Here is a 16,834-nt window from a genome sequence, read left to right on the forward strand (position 1 = left end):
TGTCTGTCTGTCAACCGTGGAACGAATGCTTGCATCGTATTGCAGACAAATTGTAAGCTGGTCTGGTAGCAGCCATATTTTGCTGATATTTCTTTGTGCTTATACTTCCAACGAGTATCAAGGCTATGCTCTTTTATTAATAAGTGATAAAAGATAGAAAATTATTTAATTTTTAACTAATTATTTAAATTACGTCGCACTGCATAATGAGAGCGAGACTACTGCTAATATGGGCATTTCTCTAATTTTTTTATTTGATACCACTAACTTTTACCAATCTTTAACCATTTGTCTTATTAAAAAATTATAACTTATCTATTTATGATTTGATTTATTACTAAATATATTTTAAGCATAACTTATAATTTTGCATATTTTAAAAAATCAATAAGATAAACGTCAAATGTAAATTCACAATTTAACGATATCAAATAAAAAATAAAAAGAGTACATAGTAAGGCGGCTCGATGGGCATATACATAGTAATACTGGTGACTCAAAAACTTTATGAAATGAACATTTTTCCACCTCGAGGAGGTACCATAAGATACGAAAAATTTGGTATCTAAAACAGTGAGACCTTATGTTACCTGCTCGGGGATGGGGAAAATGCTTTTATGAAATAGAGCAATATTTATATGGTGCTTTGTGCCCTAGCAGCCACCTGTTATCAAAAGAAATTGGAGTAACTCTGAAATTAATTAATTTAAAGAGATAAAATCCAAGATCCCACCAACGGAGATACTGTGTGTGCATAAAAATATTAGTGTATGTATTCCTTCACGAATAAGCAAAGCGGATTTGATTCTTCTCTGCCAACTTTTGAAACGAAAACCATCAAGAAACAGAAATAAAATGGACGTGTGAAATGGGTGGGGGCGTTTTGCATCCAGCTAGCGGTACGATCAATATAAAAACCAACCGCACGCTAGCAATTAATTAATTAATATATTTTAATTAATTGATTGATTGATCTTTAAGTAAACAGCATCGTACTACGTACCCCTATATATTGATCGATCCACGAGTCGAGTGGTGTTTAGTTGCCAAAATTTTTTTAGCGAAAACATCACATCGAACATTTAACCGACTGTCGGAAGGGATTTTGGATACGAATGAAAAAACGAATTTCACGGCTAGCCTAGAAACCGCAAGACAAATCTTTTGAGTCTAATTAATCTGTCATTAGCACATGTTGATTACTGTAGCACTATGGCTAATCATGGACTAATTAGACTTAAAAGATTCGTCTCAAGATTTCTTCCATAACTGTATAATTAGTTTTTTTTTCATCTATGTTTAATATTTTATTTTGATGTCAAAAAATTTGATATGATGTTTTTTAAAAAAAAATTCAGGAACTAAACAAGGCCTCCTCAGTTGAAGTGATCAGCAGCTCAGATATCTTCCAGCTAGCTAGCTAGGTTCATTTCATTTCAAATAATATATTATATAGTTACTGGAGTAGTAAATATATATATACTACGTACTGTAATGGCGGGTAGCAGCAAGGACTACCACGATCCTCCTCCCACGCCGCTAGTGGACGCCGGCGAGCTGGGAAAGTGGTCCCTCTACCGTGCCACCATCGCCGAGTTCACCGCCACGCTGCTCTTCGTCTGCATCACTGTGACCACCGTCATTGGCCACAAGCGCCAGTCGGCTGAGGCCTGCGCCGGCGCCGGCGTGCTTGGCATCGCCTGGGCTTTCGGTGGCATCATCTTCGTGCTCGTGTACTGCACCGCTGGCATCTCCGGCGGGCACATCAACCCAGCCGTCACCTTCGCCATGCTGCTCGCGCGCAGGGTCTCGCTGCCGCGCGCTGCGCTCTACATGATCGCGCAGTGCCTCGGCGCCATGTGCGGCGCGGGCCTCGCTAGGGCGCTGCACGGTGGTCGTCAGTACGCGCGCCACGGCGGCGGTGCCAACGAGCTGGTGGAGGGCTACTCCGCTGGCGCGGGGTTCGCCGCCGAGATGGTGGGCACCTTCGTGCTGGTGTACACGGTGTTGTCGGCGACCGACCCGAAGCGCAAGGCACGGGACTCGCACGTGCCCGTGCTGGCGCCGCTGCCCATCGGGTTGGCGGTGCTGGTGGTGCACCTGGCCACCATCCCCATCACCGGCACTGGCATCAACCCGGCGCGCAGCCTGGGGCCGGCCGTCGTTTACAACGGCAGCAAGGCGTGGAAAGAGCAGTGGATGTTCTGGGTGGGGCCCTTCGCCGGCGCCGGCGCCGCAATACTGTACCACCAGTACATCCTCAGGGGCGCTGCTGCCAAGGCCTTCGCCTCCTCCTACCTCGCCCATTTTGCTAGCTAGCTACGCATGCATACGTCTTACTTAATATTATTCCTGTGTTTAATTTGTCTTTAATCATTTGCTCCAATTTCATCCATCCTTATCTTTTTATTTACTGTCTGTAATCCATACATATGTATGTATGGTTAATTTTCATATCTGCAATTCGACTATTCATTCGATATTTCCTACTCCGTCTTTAATTGAACTTAATTATGAAATTCGACACATATAAATCATTGAATAAATCTGAACATAAAAAATCCTACTATATGGAAGGAACATATATAGTCCTGGTGGGCAGCAGTGGAGTAAGCAAACCTGATGCTAACTGCTGTAAAGTTGACTTCAAGCATAAACCATGCATCTAAAAAGCTTGTCATGATTAAGCTATTCACACTATTACTAATTTTGGACTATCAAGGTTCATCACCTAATTAATACTCTCTTTACTCCCTTCGTATTTCGTATTTTAATAGTTAGTGCCGGCCTCTTACTACACCCTTTACTACCTTCGCATTTTAATAGATAACGTCTCAACTTTTTTATCATAAGTTTATACATTCATCTTATTCAAAAAATTTATATAAATATTTAAAAATTTAAGTTATAATTTAAAAATAAATCTAGTTACAATAAAATAAATAATTATTATATAAGATTTAAATAAGATGTATGATTAAAATACAAGAAAGATACTTAGGAATCCACCGAAAGTAAGAGAAGCAAATTAAAGGTCGTCTCGTAGCCCAGCTCTGGAAACAACTGAAGCTGAAAGAAGTGGCAGGCCTGGGACATCACTAGTGGAGTCATCGTACGACCCGCTATATTTACAAACAAAATATAATCTATAAATAAAATATTTATATACGTGTTCTAAGTGATATAAAAGCAAATGCTATGAAATAAACTTTAAAAAAACTTTAAAATCAACTCCGATTTAATATTAAAAATTTAAATTTTGGAATATAAACATAAACAGAAAAAAAAAGGTCGTTAGCTGCACAAGCACCTCAAAGCTAAAGGAAAAATACAATCCATCCATCGATATGGCAGTAAGCAGTGCAAAATTAGGTGCGAATGAAAGCTAGGATGATGGTGCTCCCAGGTCCAGATGGCGGTAGTGATGCCACTTCTGGTATCTCTGGTGTGGTGGCAGCAGCGGTCGCAGGCGAGGCGCCGCCGTGCAGATCTGGCAGCAGCACCCTCTCAGCTCCCCCACGCACCGCCGGCAGCACCTAATCAGTTCATCAGTCGCTTTATACTAGACTCTATGAATGAAAGAAACTAGAACACTAGCATAGATCGACGACGCACGAACATACAGGTAAAGCCGGTTGCAGTCGATGTTTGCGCAGTTCCGGTGCCTCAACTCGACCACCTCCGACCCGCATGCATAGCATCTCCCCAGCTCTGAACTGCTTCTGTTTCTCCCCTCATCATCATCAGCAGCAGCAGCTGCTGCTCCCGCTACAGGCTTGAAAGTTACCGGTGGCAGGGAGAGCCGTCCATCAAAGACGAACAAATTCCCCACCCACCCTGCAGAGCCCTCCTCCTTCAGATAATTGGACACTCCTCCCTTCAATGTATACAGGTTCCGGAAGCCCTTCTTCCTGGGCGCGATAGTACAACAGACCCGCATGAAATCTTACTAGAGTGCCACATGCTATTATCATCCCCCACAATGAAAACGTCAATATCTATCTGCTTACCGAAGAATCGTTGAATACATATCACATCTTATGCCCCCAGTGCAGTACATTAGTATATCCGTATTCTCTTTGTCTATACCATTTAGTGGATCCGAAGAATCCATCTGCACAGATAAACAGTTATACACACATTACCATTTACCAAGTTGGGGTCTCCAGCTGAAACGAGTTCAATAACTAACGAACTCTGGCGTAAATCACAATACGTTAGTCTCACCTCCTGCTCTGACTCAGAGAGCCCAAAGGAAGTGCTCCTGAAGCAGTCCACATTAGGCCGCTGAGCTCCTTGAAAATGCCCAATATCCCATTCGTAATCTGACAAGAAATAAGAAAAAAGAAGGACAAAAGATAAATTCTAGTTCAAAATCAAATTGGTGAGCCGATAGAATAAGCAGATCCATCAAGCTTGTGGCATATGCAACACAAAAATAATTCATTCTGCAATTATGCAGGTTAGATGCTAATGTATATTTGTCTTTGGAAATATAGTTATACTTAACTGTACAAATCTTGTATTTATTTCTGAAAATGCAATTGTTGTCTTATAAATTTGTAAAATCTGTATAAGAAAATACATACATTCCCCCCAAAAAAACTGGATTGTATCAACTCTACTTATATATGGTCAATCTACAATATAATCTAGTCATATTTCCAATACATTTAGTCCTTGACTCTCTGTAGCCATGGTAAAAATATATATAAACCACAGACCAGAACAGCACCACTCTACAGGTTACAAGGATAGCTTAATGGTTTTTCTTCTTATAAAGCAAACTATTTTTTCACTACTAATACAACAGTAGTAGTTATTTTTGGCCATAAAATATGCTTTTATCTATTCACCAATTGTTGATTTGGAAGTACTTAGGGAAAAAAAAAACTGCTAAACTATACTAGTGCCTATTACACAAAAAACCATATGTAGTTTACCATTCCTGACATCGAGGAGCAAAAGCTTCTTTCCAGAGGTATCTCCGGCTGCTTCACTCAATGACGCATCAAGGCATTTTCTAGCTTCAAGTCTTTCCCTCCATTCCGATGGAGTCAATGGTGTCGCCCGCATGCTAGGGTCCACCAAAGGAAGATGTGAACAACCTCCTTCCAACTGGGAGTTTTAATTTGAAATAAGATGTCTGGAGACTTTATATAGTAAATTGTATTATTTTCTCACAAACTGTAAAGTCCTAGTATAGTATAGAAGTTCAGTACTCTTCAGTTTGCACCTCCAGTAAACAGGCCAAGATAAATACAAACTGAAGAGTTTAACAATGAAATAATTTCATGACTGGACTTTACGCATTCACAAGAAAGAACTTGAAAACAGTACATTCGAAAGCATGTAGGGGTGTATATTGCACTTTCCAAATGTTGAAAAGAGCCATTGAAATTGCTCTAAAATATGCTAAGATGTCAAGTTGTAAAACATTCCAGCCAGTGGACAATCGATTAACAAGATTCACACTGCAGATCAGAGTTCGGTATATCAACATTTTATATCAACATAAATCCAGGAAAAGCTCCAGAAACTCACACATCTGATTATTAGTTCGGTATCTAGACCCTTGAATAAGACAGTTTCACCATTTTTTTTCTCTACATATTGTATTTCCATTATCCAAGAAAAATCTTCTATGCTTAGTTAGATCACTTAAAGTTTAGCAGGTCAGGATGAGAAATTTCTCTTGTATCTATCCTATAGTGCACCAACTGGTGTGACTCGTGACTTATTGCTTCACAGGACAAATCCAACGATCCAGAATTATTTGCATCAATCGAATTGCCCAAATCGACTTTACATCCCCCATTACCATGCATAGAAATTATATATATATATATATATATATATATATATATAGAGTCTAGCTACGGTGAGTTGCAACTCACGGACGACTCCGTGAGTCGGGGTCCAAAAATATATCAAATCACCTCTAAATTTAGATTTATATGGCTCACTAGATTCTTCATATCAAAATCTTATAGCATGCAAAAATTTTTTATTTTTGGAGATTTTTAAGTATTTTTTTAAAGATTTTTAAAAGCGATACATAACACATTGATTATTTTATTAATAAAGTACAGTCACTTTTAAAAATCTTTAAAAAAATACTTAAAAATCTCCAAAAATAAAAAAATTTTGCGTGCTATAAGATTTTGATATGAAGAATCTAGTGAGCCATATAAATCTAAATTTAGAGGTGATTTGATATATTTTTGGACCCCGACTCACGGAGTCGTCCGTGAGTTGCAACTCACCGTAGCTAGACTCATATATATATATATATATATATTAGAAACTTCCTATAAAATATAAATATACACACTTGCTATATATATAGCTTCTATAATTATATTATATATATTGTATATGTGTATTCCTATAATTACTAAAAGTGATAAAGTTGTGGCTTGATGAGTTTTAGAAATTTATAAGATTAGTTATTATACACACAATTAGATTTCTGAATTTCAAATGATTAGAATTTATGATTAAGTTTTTCTTTTACTTGACATGTGGTTTGTAGTAGATTTTTGTTAAATTGTGATAAAAAACGTTGTTCAATAGGATTATACGAATTTGTCTAAATACTTCATTTTACATGAATTAGAAGATAGGTCTCAATTGCATTGCATTAAAGAGGCATACGCACATCTTCAAAAAGATTCCTATTTAGCCCAGTGGCATATCCAGAAAAAATATTAGGAGAGGCTGGATGAAAGAGAACTGCTTCTAGCCCTTCCTTCTCTTCAGAAATACCAGAAATTTTGTTGCGGTGACTAAGGAGAGGCTTCAATGGCGTACATCGGGTAGGAGGGGCCGAAGCCCCCAAGCTCCAATGGTAGATCCGCCCCTGATTTAGCCCATATTTAGTATACACATGCCTTAAAAGCATGGTGGACGATGCGTGGCCATGAAATTCTTTTGATTGAATATAACTATGATAGATAAAATTATGCAATGTCCGAAACATAAACTTTATTTCAATTAATTGATTTTCATTATCAAATATCACCATTCATTAGCACATGCATGTTTAATATATGACTTGAATCAAATTAAAGTGCAATTAGACCTAATTTAGAAAAAATAATTTAACTAACATGATAATAAATGATGTATATAAATATTATGATACCGTAGCGTTAGCATGGGTATATTGCTAGTGACAATCTGCTCATTGAGACACTTGAGAAATTCAACATTTGAAGCAGATCAACATATCCGGTTTTGACTCCTGTGAATGAAAGCATAGCTTACCTGAACAAGCGATGGTTTGTACCGCAGTTTCAGCCGAGGAAAAGCATGCCCACATAACGATGGAGAGGTTTGGACAAGTAGATCATGAAATCGATGGTCTTTTCTAAGCCAATCTGCATATGCTATTGCATCTTTATGTGGACCACTGTACTGTGACAAGAGGAAAAATTAGAGTAGAAAATGATATATAAGAATCAAAGAAATTAGAGTAGAAAATGATATATAAGAATCAAATTGCAACATAATTTGTTCATGTAATACGGGGCTCAGCACATTCACAAACTTCTAACCTTTTATGGATTTTAAGGCCATCTCCATTTTTCTTGTTTATACATATCAATTTCTTCATTGTGGCTTAAAGGAGAAAATGCAAGGTACAAGAAAACAACATTATTTGTAGAAACGACATCTGTACATCTTCACAGTTGTGGTTTAGTTTGCTGTAAATCCAGTTTTTAACATGAGCATTTTATAAATCAAGGACTTGATCCTCTATATTTTCTAGGCCCATTAAATGTGCATGGTTATTACTAGACACATGATCTTCGTGGAAGAAGGATCAGGCGATCAGAGGACTTCATCAAGTGTTCTTCCTCTCTGTTGCCACCAGCAGAACTAGCCTGGCAGCCTGCTACGACAGAGAGCCTGCTAGTGGTGGCGGCGAGGTCATACAAGGAGGCGGTGGGCCAGCCACTGCCAATGAATTTGTTGTTTCCTTGCTACCATAGTGAGGTAGCAAGGGCCAGGACAATGTCCGATCAACATCAGGGGCGCTTGTGGGCTCCTTGCTAGAGACGATGACTTAGTACCTTGAGGTGGACTTTCTAGGTGAAAACCTAGTTTCCGATGTCCGCAACAGTGATGACACTATTTTAGATGTCGTGACTTCACATTATTCCTCATTGGAGATCAACTTCGATGGTTATGGTGGTGACAAGATTTGGTTGATCAACTGATACACAGCTTGGTTGTTCTCTAACGTTATCTTCCGCTTCGGTTTGACATTAGAAGCCAACAGTGATGTGAGCGAAATTCGATCGGCGGCTAGACACAATGATCGGATGCTGATTTCGGAGGTTCTCTTTCCTAGTCTAAGGAAAACAAGGACTACATACGACTTGCAAGTTGTTGGAGAAACAACGGATATTCAGTTTCAAGCCAACTCTATATGGAAGTTTAGTGATATGTGGTACATTTGTCTTTAGGCCGGTATTGTAAGTAGTTTTCTTCTTTATAATCAAGCTATGGTTTTATAATTCACAATTGTTCAACCTACAAACTCTATAATAATTGGTTGTAGCGTCTTTGAAGTAAAGGCTAGAATGAATTTCATTATCTAAAAAAGGCACATTCATGTTACTCTTTTATATAATGGAATTCATCCTAGCCTTTGCTTCAAAAAAGCAACAACCAATTATTACAGAGGTTATAGGATGAATGACTATGAATTACAAAATCTCAACTTGATTAAAAACAAGATAGCTACCTAGGATACCATCTTAATAGACAAAATCGCACCTACTGCTAAACATCCACCTACGATTAGCAAGGACCTGAATAGTCGTTCTTTCCGCCCAACGACTTATAAGTTGTGTGTAATCCTTATCTTCCTCAAACTAAATAAGAGAATCTCTTAAATCAGTCGCCGATCATTGGGTTGATCGAATGTCGCTTACATCATCGTTGGCAACTGACGTCAAACTTAAGCTGAAGATAACACCGGAGAGTAACTTAGTTGTAAATTAGTCATTCATCTATATCTTGCCACCACAATAGCCATCGAATTAGATCCCATAAGAACTTTTTCACCTGACTCTACACCAATGATGAACCTCCAATACAACATCTCCAAGAAGGCCGTGATATCTGGAATGTCACCGTTGCCATTCCGGTCATCCAGAACTAGGTTTTCATCCAAAGAGTCCACCTAAAAGCACAATGGTGTGGAGGCGTTGTTGCGACATCGCCTTCAAGAAGGTTTGTGGCGTCCGTAGACGTCATCGATGTCAATCCCCAGCAAAGCAGTGATGTGGCCTCCCTGCACACGGCGCACCACCACCAAATCATGCGGGAGACAAGGAGCCCAGCTAGCGCGACAGTGAGGACAGTGAGGATGTTCTCGCTGATGTTGGTAGAAGGCACAGCACCGAGACAAACGCAGTGGTGACAAAGCCAATATCAACAGAGAACACTATAGAGCAACCCTGCTGCCACCCTCATTGCTGACTGCACGGCTGCTGATGGCTTGCCCCAGCAGTGGCATAGGCAATATGGAGGACCAGCGACTGCTAGGGCTTCTAGATCGCTGATGCACAAAAAACAGTGGATTTTGTTTCGAGTGGTAGGCTTAATTGCTTCACATTCATGTTACTGTACTCCATAGTCCATAGTAAGTTGCTGCAACTGCAAGCAGTATGCAGATATAATAAGGGAAAGAAAGAATATAAGCAGAATCTTGCTTGTGTTACCTGGGCATTGATTCCCTGCTCATTCATGTAAATGCGGCCATGTAAGTCGCGTCCCTGACAGACAGACAGTTGTATAAAACGAAACATGAGTTGTTGGTACAATCAAAGCCTTGCAGTTGCTGCAACATTTTTCAATGTACACGAGAAGAAGGAACCTGGAGGAAGTGGAGGTGTCTGGCCACTTCGGCGCGGGGGTCCTGGACGGGCACGAACTTATAGAAGGTGACGACGATGAACTCTTGGGGTTGGGGGGGCTTGGTAACTGCGGCGCTTACGGGGGAGGAGGAACAACGGAGGAGAAGGGTACGAGGGCGAGGCGAGAGAGAGAGGGAGTGTTGGCGAGGCGGGGCGGGAAATACGCGGACGAAGCGGGGGCGGGGGCGGGGGCGGAGGTCGATGGCGGCCGCCATGGGTGGCCAACAAGTAATCTCTCTCTCTCTTTCCTATCTATCTATCCGCTTCCTTCTTTCTTGCCTGTTCAAGTCCAGTATAGTCTAGTTTTGTGGGCCGGCGGCCCACTTCTTCATCCTCCCCTCCCCCCTAGGGCTAGACTAGACTTAGACAGCGCGGGTCCCTCCCCCTCCCCTCACCTCCCCTCCCCTCAGTCCGCCATGGAGCCTGGACAAGAAGAGGAGGCCGCACGCTTCGACTTCCTCGAGTGGCTTCATCCGGACACCTCCGCCACCGTCTTCACCTTCCTCGACCACCCTGCTCATCTCGCCCGCGCCTCCGCCGTCTCCCGCTCCTGGCGCCGATTCGGTTCGTATCCTCTTTCCTCCTCCTAATTCTACCCCCCTAATTAATTGGGTTTGGTTTTGAACGAACCCTAAAATTTAAGGCATAATAATAGTAGCTTTTGAATTGTTTTTCCTTCCTTTATGAAAGTTTGAACTGTTTTTCCTTCCTTTATGAAAGATAAAATTCCTTGCCCTCAGTGCAGTCGTTGGGAATGGCTTCAGCAAGATCCAATGCCTGCGGCTTTGCCCTGATGTCTCAAACTTTACCAGTGTAAGTGCTACCCAACCCCAAGTCGTGAACGTGGAGCTGGAGGCGCACCACCACCACATGGCGTACGTGCATCTCAGCCATGGCCTTCTCTCGCCATCGCCACATGAGGATTGCACCATCCGCTGCATCGGTGCCTCCACCACCGACAATTTCCCTGAGGAGACCATACAAAACACTCTTTACCCCATTGATCGGGTGGACATGATGAGGCCGTCTTATTGGTCCAGCGCCGGCCACTTGGATCCTGCCGTGCCTGAATCCCTCTTCTACATCCTTCGCTCTGATCTGTGCCTCCTTCATCAAATCAACATTCAGCCATTCAAAGGTCATCTCTCCTCTTTCTCTCTCTCTCTCTCTCTCTCTCTCTCTCTCTTCTCTTCCCTTATCTTGCTAATCACTCACTACCTTCCTTATTGTCACCAGCCTTCTTCCAGTACGGAGATCCTATTTACTCATCGAAGTATGTACGCTTCCGGTTGGGTTACCCAAAGACACCTCTACCATCTGAGTTACTTGTGTCTCATGAGAATCAAGGCCAGTTGGCTGCTGATGAAAACTATATCTGGACCTACACATCTCCACAATTTCCAATGCTTCAGGTCAGTGTATTAGTATATTAGATTAGATCATCTCCAACCGAACATAACTTCATGCTATAACATGCCTCCCCTACAAACTAACAGCCTTGTCGTTTCAGTTATAATAAGCATAAGCAAAACAACATATTGGCAATTAAAAAATAATTTATAGGTAAAACTTTTACATATGTGTTCTTATTGTTCTAAAGGCAAATGTTGTAAAATAAACTATAGTGAAGAAAACCCAAAATTAAGCTCTAAAATTTAAATTTTGGCATATGGTTATATGATGTTGCCAAAACCATGAAGCTCTAAGGATTCTTATAACATTATATTGTGGCAAGGCTACCAAAATTTGACCACAACACAGTTTTGGCAGCAAATCAAACACACACTACATTACCAAAAAAAAATTACTAACATCAGTCATTCCTATCACTTCGATTGGTAACAAACCAAGTACAAAATTACCCTACTAAACCAACCCTTGATATCCTGGTAACTGTTTTAATTTGCTAGATGCATAGGGGCAAATCGTTTATTGTATTCCTGGCACAGCATAGGTCAATAAATAAATCATGGCAGTTCTTTGAGTGCAAAATTGATGAAAGTAAATGATATGCCATATTACAGGAAAATGCCCTTCAGTCTTTTAAGTTACCACGCCCAGTTCTATGCATCGGTGGAGTTGTGAAGATTGAGCTTCTTGGTAGGGTTCAGAAACAGGCAATGGATGGTCTGTACTACATATGGTGAGTTGGGTACTGTTGAGTATTGCAACCAGACTAGTTTGCCCGTATTTTGTAACTTTGTTTTGTTGCACTGATAGTGTGGCTCATGTATTAATTTTCAGCATATCCCATGTCCAAATAGTGGGGAATCCACTGCCACCGGAACTTGGGGTAGCTCCTTACAAGAATGGCGTAGCTCTCAAGTATTACCCTGATACTGGCAGATCCAGTGTGTGCCGTGATGGTCGCAGGAGCCCCCCTAATAAATGGCGCAACTTCGCCTCCAGAATTTGGCACTCAGGTCCAGCTCGAGGAATAGGATGGAACCAGGCCATCTTAAGCAGGCTGTTTGGTGCCCATGATGCACCCGAGGAGACTTAGATCAATGTACTTGGTTCGGCGGAAATCATTTTGTCCCATGTGTTGCATGATCATGGTTTTAGCTCTTTTTTCTCTTTATTTGAAAGAATCTAATGGCAGGAAGAGATGCTGTGCGTGCGCCCTCGTTGAAATGATAGAGTACAAACATAAGTGAACAATAATATAGTGCCGTATTATATATAGAATTGACTTCTGTTGCTGTTGCTTATGGTTTGGTCTCTAGATGATTTGTTTGTCTGGCAGCAAATGCACACCAAGCTAGAGATGCGTATGTGTGCAGATGCAAAAGCATATTTGTTGTAGAGATGACTGCAAAATCATACCATTTGATGCAGAGATGAGTGCCAAAGGACTGGAGAGGGCACAATTTGCTGAAGATAATAGTGCAAAGGGGAGGGGCCGTTTGATATGTCGGTGTGATGGACGAACGCTTGCGCACCTATTAATCCGTACGAACAATTCAACTATATAAATGTTTCATATTATGTATATAAAGTTTATCTTTATACATAGAAAAATTATATATAGAAAACAAATTTAAATTATAAATTATCTAGTAGAGAAAACGTCTATATTGAAATATTATCTTAGATAAATATATCTATAAAGATTAATCGGTAAAAAATGTATATTGAAAGATTTAAAATTATGTACTTTTCTGTATTATATAATTCAAATTTAAAAATATATAAACTACGATTGAATCACTTGCCATATTAGACAATACTTCTTTATATAGTAGGTTGACATAGTTGTTTCTTCCCTTTTACTGGTCTATTATCTCCAATGAGACAGGCTAATAATATCCATTGGATTAATATGTAATAGACGGTCTAAACAAGTTTTGTAACAAACAGATGCCGGCAGCGACAGCCTGGGAGATTAGAAGATCGACGTAATCTGCCCAATAACCTAGGGCGCTACTACTCCTAGTCTTTTTAAGGAAACAAATAAACCAGAGCTGCATGCACGTACAGGTGAATGAGCTACGGTTTCTCCTTGCTCCAACCTAGAGATTTTTGTTCAGGATAAAGCTGATGCATCTTCAGTTAATTAGGCTGTTTTCCGTCCTTTCTATAGCTTTCTCACTAATTAGGCGATTAGCTTTTAGCTATAGCCGCTATAGCTATTTGTCTGCCTGCTTCTTGCTCACTGCACACAGCTCGCTAAACCATACGTATTGATCGATTAGCTAGCTGAATTATTTTGCTGAAAGATTCAACGCCGTTCAATTTGACGCTGAGATCCCTACCACGTTGTCAGAAGGATTAGCTCGCGTTCACACCGGTAATGGTCCAGCGTCAACACGGGTGGTGTTTTACATGTAAGACCTTAGTGTCAAAGACCGTGGTGTTGTGCATATGACCTATTTTTGTTTAATGTTTTCACAGGGACTAGTTTTAAAACAAGTTTTTTCACGAGTATCAGTTTATCAGAAAGACAGGAGAAAGAGAGCAAAGAGGAAGAAAGAGGGGGTAAACCCCCCCCCCCCCCGGCCCCGCGGCGCCACACGCCATGCGATGCGCCCCCGCCTCTGCCGCGCTGCCTCCTCCTGGGCCGCCGCCGTCGCCGACCACGCGCGCTCCGGTCGCCACGACACCGCGCTCACTGTCTTCCGCCGCGTTCTCGCCGTCCACCCGGCGGCCGCCGCCGCCGACGAGCTCGCCTGCTCCGCCCTCCTCCGCTGCTGCGATGCCCGTTTGGCCTCCCAGATACACGCCCAGGCATGCCGACGCGGCTTGGTGGCCTCCAATCCCGTCCTGGCTTGCTCCCTGCTCGGCTTCTACGCTGCCGCCGCTTCCTCCCCCACCGCCGCAATACCTCCTGTCGGCAAGCTGTTCGACGAAATGACGCACAAGGATGCCATCTCCTATACTGCCATGATCTCGGTTCTCGTCCGCGCGGGCTACCGGAGGCAAGCTCTTGCGCTCTATCCCTGCATGCTCCAAGCTGGTGCACCGCCCACCGCTCATACCTTCGCGGAGCTACTGTCTGCCTGCGCCTCCGGCCGCTTGCACTGCCAAGGCAGCCAGCTTCATGCTCAGCTCCTGCGCTGGGGGACGGATCTCAACCTGGTGCTCAAGACTGCGCTCGTCCATATGTACTGCAACTGCGGCTCCATGGACTATGCGCACACCGTGCTCAACTCCACGCCACAAACCGACGTCGTGCTCTGGACTGCCATTATTACTGGCTACGCTCAGAGTGGAGACCTCCAGGCCGCTCTCCAGATGTTGCGCTGCATGACTGGCGCTGCAGTGCTGCCCAATGCCTTCACCTACGCTGCGCTGATCGCTGCCTGCTCCTCCTCCCGGGCACTGCAGGCTGGACGGCAGATTCATGCCCGGTTGTTCAAGTTTGCGCTGGAGCATGATACCTCCGTGTGCAATGCACTTGTGGACTTGTACAGCAAGTCCTCCAACCGTTTGCTTGACTTGTTGCACTCTTTCCATGCGGTCCACAAGCCGAATGTCGTCTCATGGACTGCCTTGATTGCTGGTCTTGTGTGCAATGGAAGAGATGAGGAGGCATTTTTGGCATTTTCTCAGATGCGGGTTAGCGGGGTGTGTCCCAACTCCTTCACCGTGTCCACTCTTCTCAAAGGCAGTAGCTCCTCGCTAGCTTTCCTGCATGCTAAGAAAATCCATTGTTATGTTCTCAAGACCAGCTTTGAATCTTTGGATGCAGCTGTTGGGAACTCCTTGGTTGATCTTTATGTTAGGTTTGCAAGAATGGACGATGCATGGGCAGTGGCGACCACAATGGCCTTCATAAGGGACAGGTTCACATACACAAGCCTAGCCAGAGGGTTAAATCAGATGGGCCTTCAATGGAGGGCCCTTGAAATGGTAGTCCGGATGTTCCATGAGGATGTTGATGTTGACGGTTACAGTCTCGCTAGCTTTCTTTCGTCTGCTGCAAGTTTGATATCCATAGAGATTGGGAAGCAGTTGCATAGCTGCTCGGTGAAACTAGGATTGAGTAGTGACATTTCGGTTTCTAACAGTCTTATTGACATGTACAGCAAATGCAAGTATATGGGGGATGCTAAGAATGTTTTCCAGTCAATCAGAGAGCCAAGAGTTGTGTCCTGGAATGCCTTGATGTCTGCACTGGTATCCAATAAGTGCTACAAAGAAGCATTGTCGGCTTTTGAAGACATGATACTGGTTGGAGCTAAGCCTGATGGCATCACTCTCTCACTAGTGCTTTTTGCTTGCAACCATGGTGGTTTAGTTGACATTGGCATCAAATACTTCAACTCTATGGGCACTTTGTTTGGTGTTCTCCCACAGAGGAGTCACTACACACTCTTTCTGGATATGTTAGGACGAGCAGGTCGTCTTACAGAGGCAGCAAACATCGTTGATGTCATACCCGTCGAGCCAGACTAGTCAATGTGCAGTTCTTTGTTGGCATCATGAAATCTCCATAAGAACTGTGTCATGAGTGGAAATATTACAAGGAAATTAAATTGTGGCCAATTATTCATCAGGGATGACATCTGTGCTACTCCAGGGATATAAGGGCGTCCTCTGCAGACCCCAATGATCAGGTTTTCTTTTGGGTGAGCGGGTGGTAGTGTATACTCAATTTAAAGGTTAACAGATATGAACTCCTAGATCAGAGGACTAAATACTTTCATTCTTGCTGCATGGTCTCCTAAGATCGACAAGGATTATTTCTTGGACCTTACTTTCTGGCATCTTCAAGTCAGGGACAGGAAGATGAGAAGAGTATTGGTGAATCCATTTAGCTGTTTGGTGCACATGTTCCATCTTCGAACATTATTTTGAAAATTTTATGGCGTAGAAACCACACCTAGAACATTACATTGAATACGCTATTATGCTCCCCTTTCTTTGATAATATACTCTTCTGAAGTTAGCATGACGTCCATTGTCTTAATTAACTGAAAGGGACTCACAATCCTCTCATACAATATCACTGGTTTGGCTCCTCGTAAATGCCATATGTTAACATATAGTGTTCATTTACTGTTTGGCCTAAAGCTTGTCATGCATTTTCTTGTTTAGCGGGGTTTTTATTCCCACAAAAGAAACTAGATTTATCTTATAAAGCAAACTTAAGTTTTAAAACACAACACTTAATGCTATACATAGAAATGAGTACTGTTACATTGTTGCCAATGCTAACTGAAAACTCATCACGATGCTTGAACACTAGCAGATTGTACATCTCTCCTGAAATTCGCAGGCTGTACTGTTTAGTTTACAGACAATACTGTTCTGTCTAGCATACAAATGGTGTAGTGGTGTCTCCTTGAAAAGGAAACCTGCTCTACGCAGATTGGAATATATTGTAAAATGGTAGGAAAAACGGTTAGCAGTCACTCAGTATTTATTAGGCATAGATTTCTATCTGTAGGGGCCATGGT

The 16,834-nt window shown here is 42.2% G+C and overlaps 4 protein-coding genes across 4 annotated transcripts; 3 read left to right on the forward strand and 1 right to left on the reverse strand.

Annotated features, from left to right (window-relative positions):
- Window positions 1–868: 868 nt before the first annotated feature.
- Window positions 869–2,319, forward strand: LOC102718353 (probable aquaporin PIP2-8). The gene is made up of 2 exons (XM_040521836.1): window positions 869–899; window positions 1,457–2,319. The coding sequence occupies exons 1-2, from the start codon at window positions 869–871 to the stop codon at window positions 2,317–2,319; spliced, it is 894 nt and encodes a 297-aa protein (XP_040377770.1).
- A 918-nt stretch (window positions 2,320–3,237) lies between these two features.
- LOC102701156 (rhodanese-like domain-containing protein 8, chloroplastic) lies at window positions 3,238–10,162 on the reverse strand. The gene is made up of 8 exons (XM_015834670.2): window positions 9,893–10,162; window positions 9,738–9,791; window positions 7,270–7,419; window positions 4,944–5,118; window positions 4,228–4,325; window positions 4,011–4,114; window positions 3,624–3,911; window positions 3,238–3,536 (listed from the first exon to the last, which is right to left on the reverse strand). Exons 1-8 carry the CDS (start codon window positions 10,145–10,147, stop codon window positions 3,386–3,388), a joined length of 1,275 nt encoding a protein of 424 aa, XP_015690156.2. The 5' UTR covers window positions 10,148–10,162; the 3' UTR covers window positions 3,238–3,385.
- A 164-nt stretch (window positions 10,163–10,326) lies between these two features.
- Window positions 10,327–12,663, forward strand: LOC102718640 (F-box protein At4g00755-like). The gene is made up of 5 exons (XM_040522162.1): window positions 10,327–10,496; window positions 10,678–11,070; window positions 11,169–11,344; window positions 11,957–12,075; window positions 12,177–12,663. The coding sequence occupies exons 1-5, from the start codon at window positions 10,349–10,351 to the stop codon at window positions 12,433–12,435; spliced, it is 1,095 nt and encodes a 364-aa protein (XP_040378096.1). The 5' UTR covers window positions 10,327–10,348; the 3' UTR covers window positions 12,436–12,663.
- A 1,289-nt stretch (window positions 12,664–13,952) lies between these two features.
- Window positions 13,953–16,400, forward strand: LOC102718918 (pentatricopeptide repeat-containing protein At5g52850, chloroplastic-like). Its single transcript, XM_015834671.2, is given in 2 exon segments — window positions 13,953–15,825; window positions 15,828–16,400. Coding segments are annotated over 2 exon segments (1,914 nt in total). The 5' UTR covers window positions 13,953–13,955; the 3' UTR covers window positions 15,872–16,400.
- Window positions 16,401–16,834: the final 434 nt, after the last annotated feature.

Source organism: Oryza brachyantha, chromosome 3 (genome assembly GCF_000231095.2).
Source record: "Oryza brachyantha chromosome 3, ObraRS2, whole genome shotgun sequence".
Lineage (NCBI taxonomy): Eukaryota > Viridiplantae > Streptophyta > Magnoliopsida > Poales > Poaceae > Oryza > Oryza brachyantha.

Bases quoted from the DNA above. Each gene is read 5' to 3' on its own strand.
- LOC102718353 (XM_040521836.1), top strand. From the start codon at position 869: ATGGGTGGGGGCGTTTTGCATCCAGCTAGCG. The intron at 900-1,456 runs GTACGATCAATA...TATATTATATAG, and splicing joins CGTTTTGCATCCAGCTAGCG to TTACTGGAGTAGTAAATATA.
- LOC102701156 (XM_015834670.2), bottom strand. From the start codon at position 10,147: ATGGCGGCCGCCATCGACCTCCGCCCCCGCCCCCGCCCCCGCTTCGTC. The intron at 4,326-4,943 runs GTAAACTACATA...ATTTCTTGTCAG, and splicing joins GCTCCTCGATGTCAGGAATG to ATTACGAATGGGATATTGGG. The intron at 3,537-3,623 runs GTATGTTCGTGC...TGAACTGATTAG, and splicing joins GACTGCAACCGGCTTTACCT to GTGCTGCCGGCGGTGCGTGG.
- LOC102718640 (XM_040522162.1), top strand. From the start codon at position 10,349: ATGGAGCCTGGACAAGAAGAGGAGGCCGCACGCTTCGACTTCCTCGAG. The intron at 11,345-11,956 runs GTCAGTGTATTA...GCCATATTACAG, and splicing joins CACAATTTCCAATGCTTCAG to GAAAATGCCCTTCAGTCTTT. The intron at 12,076-12,176 runs GTGAGTTGGGTA...ATTAATTTTCAG, and splicing joins GATGGTCTGTACTACATATG to CATATCCCATGTCCAAATAG.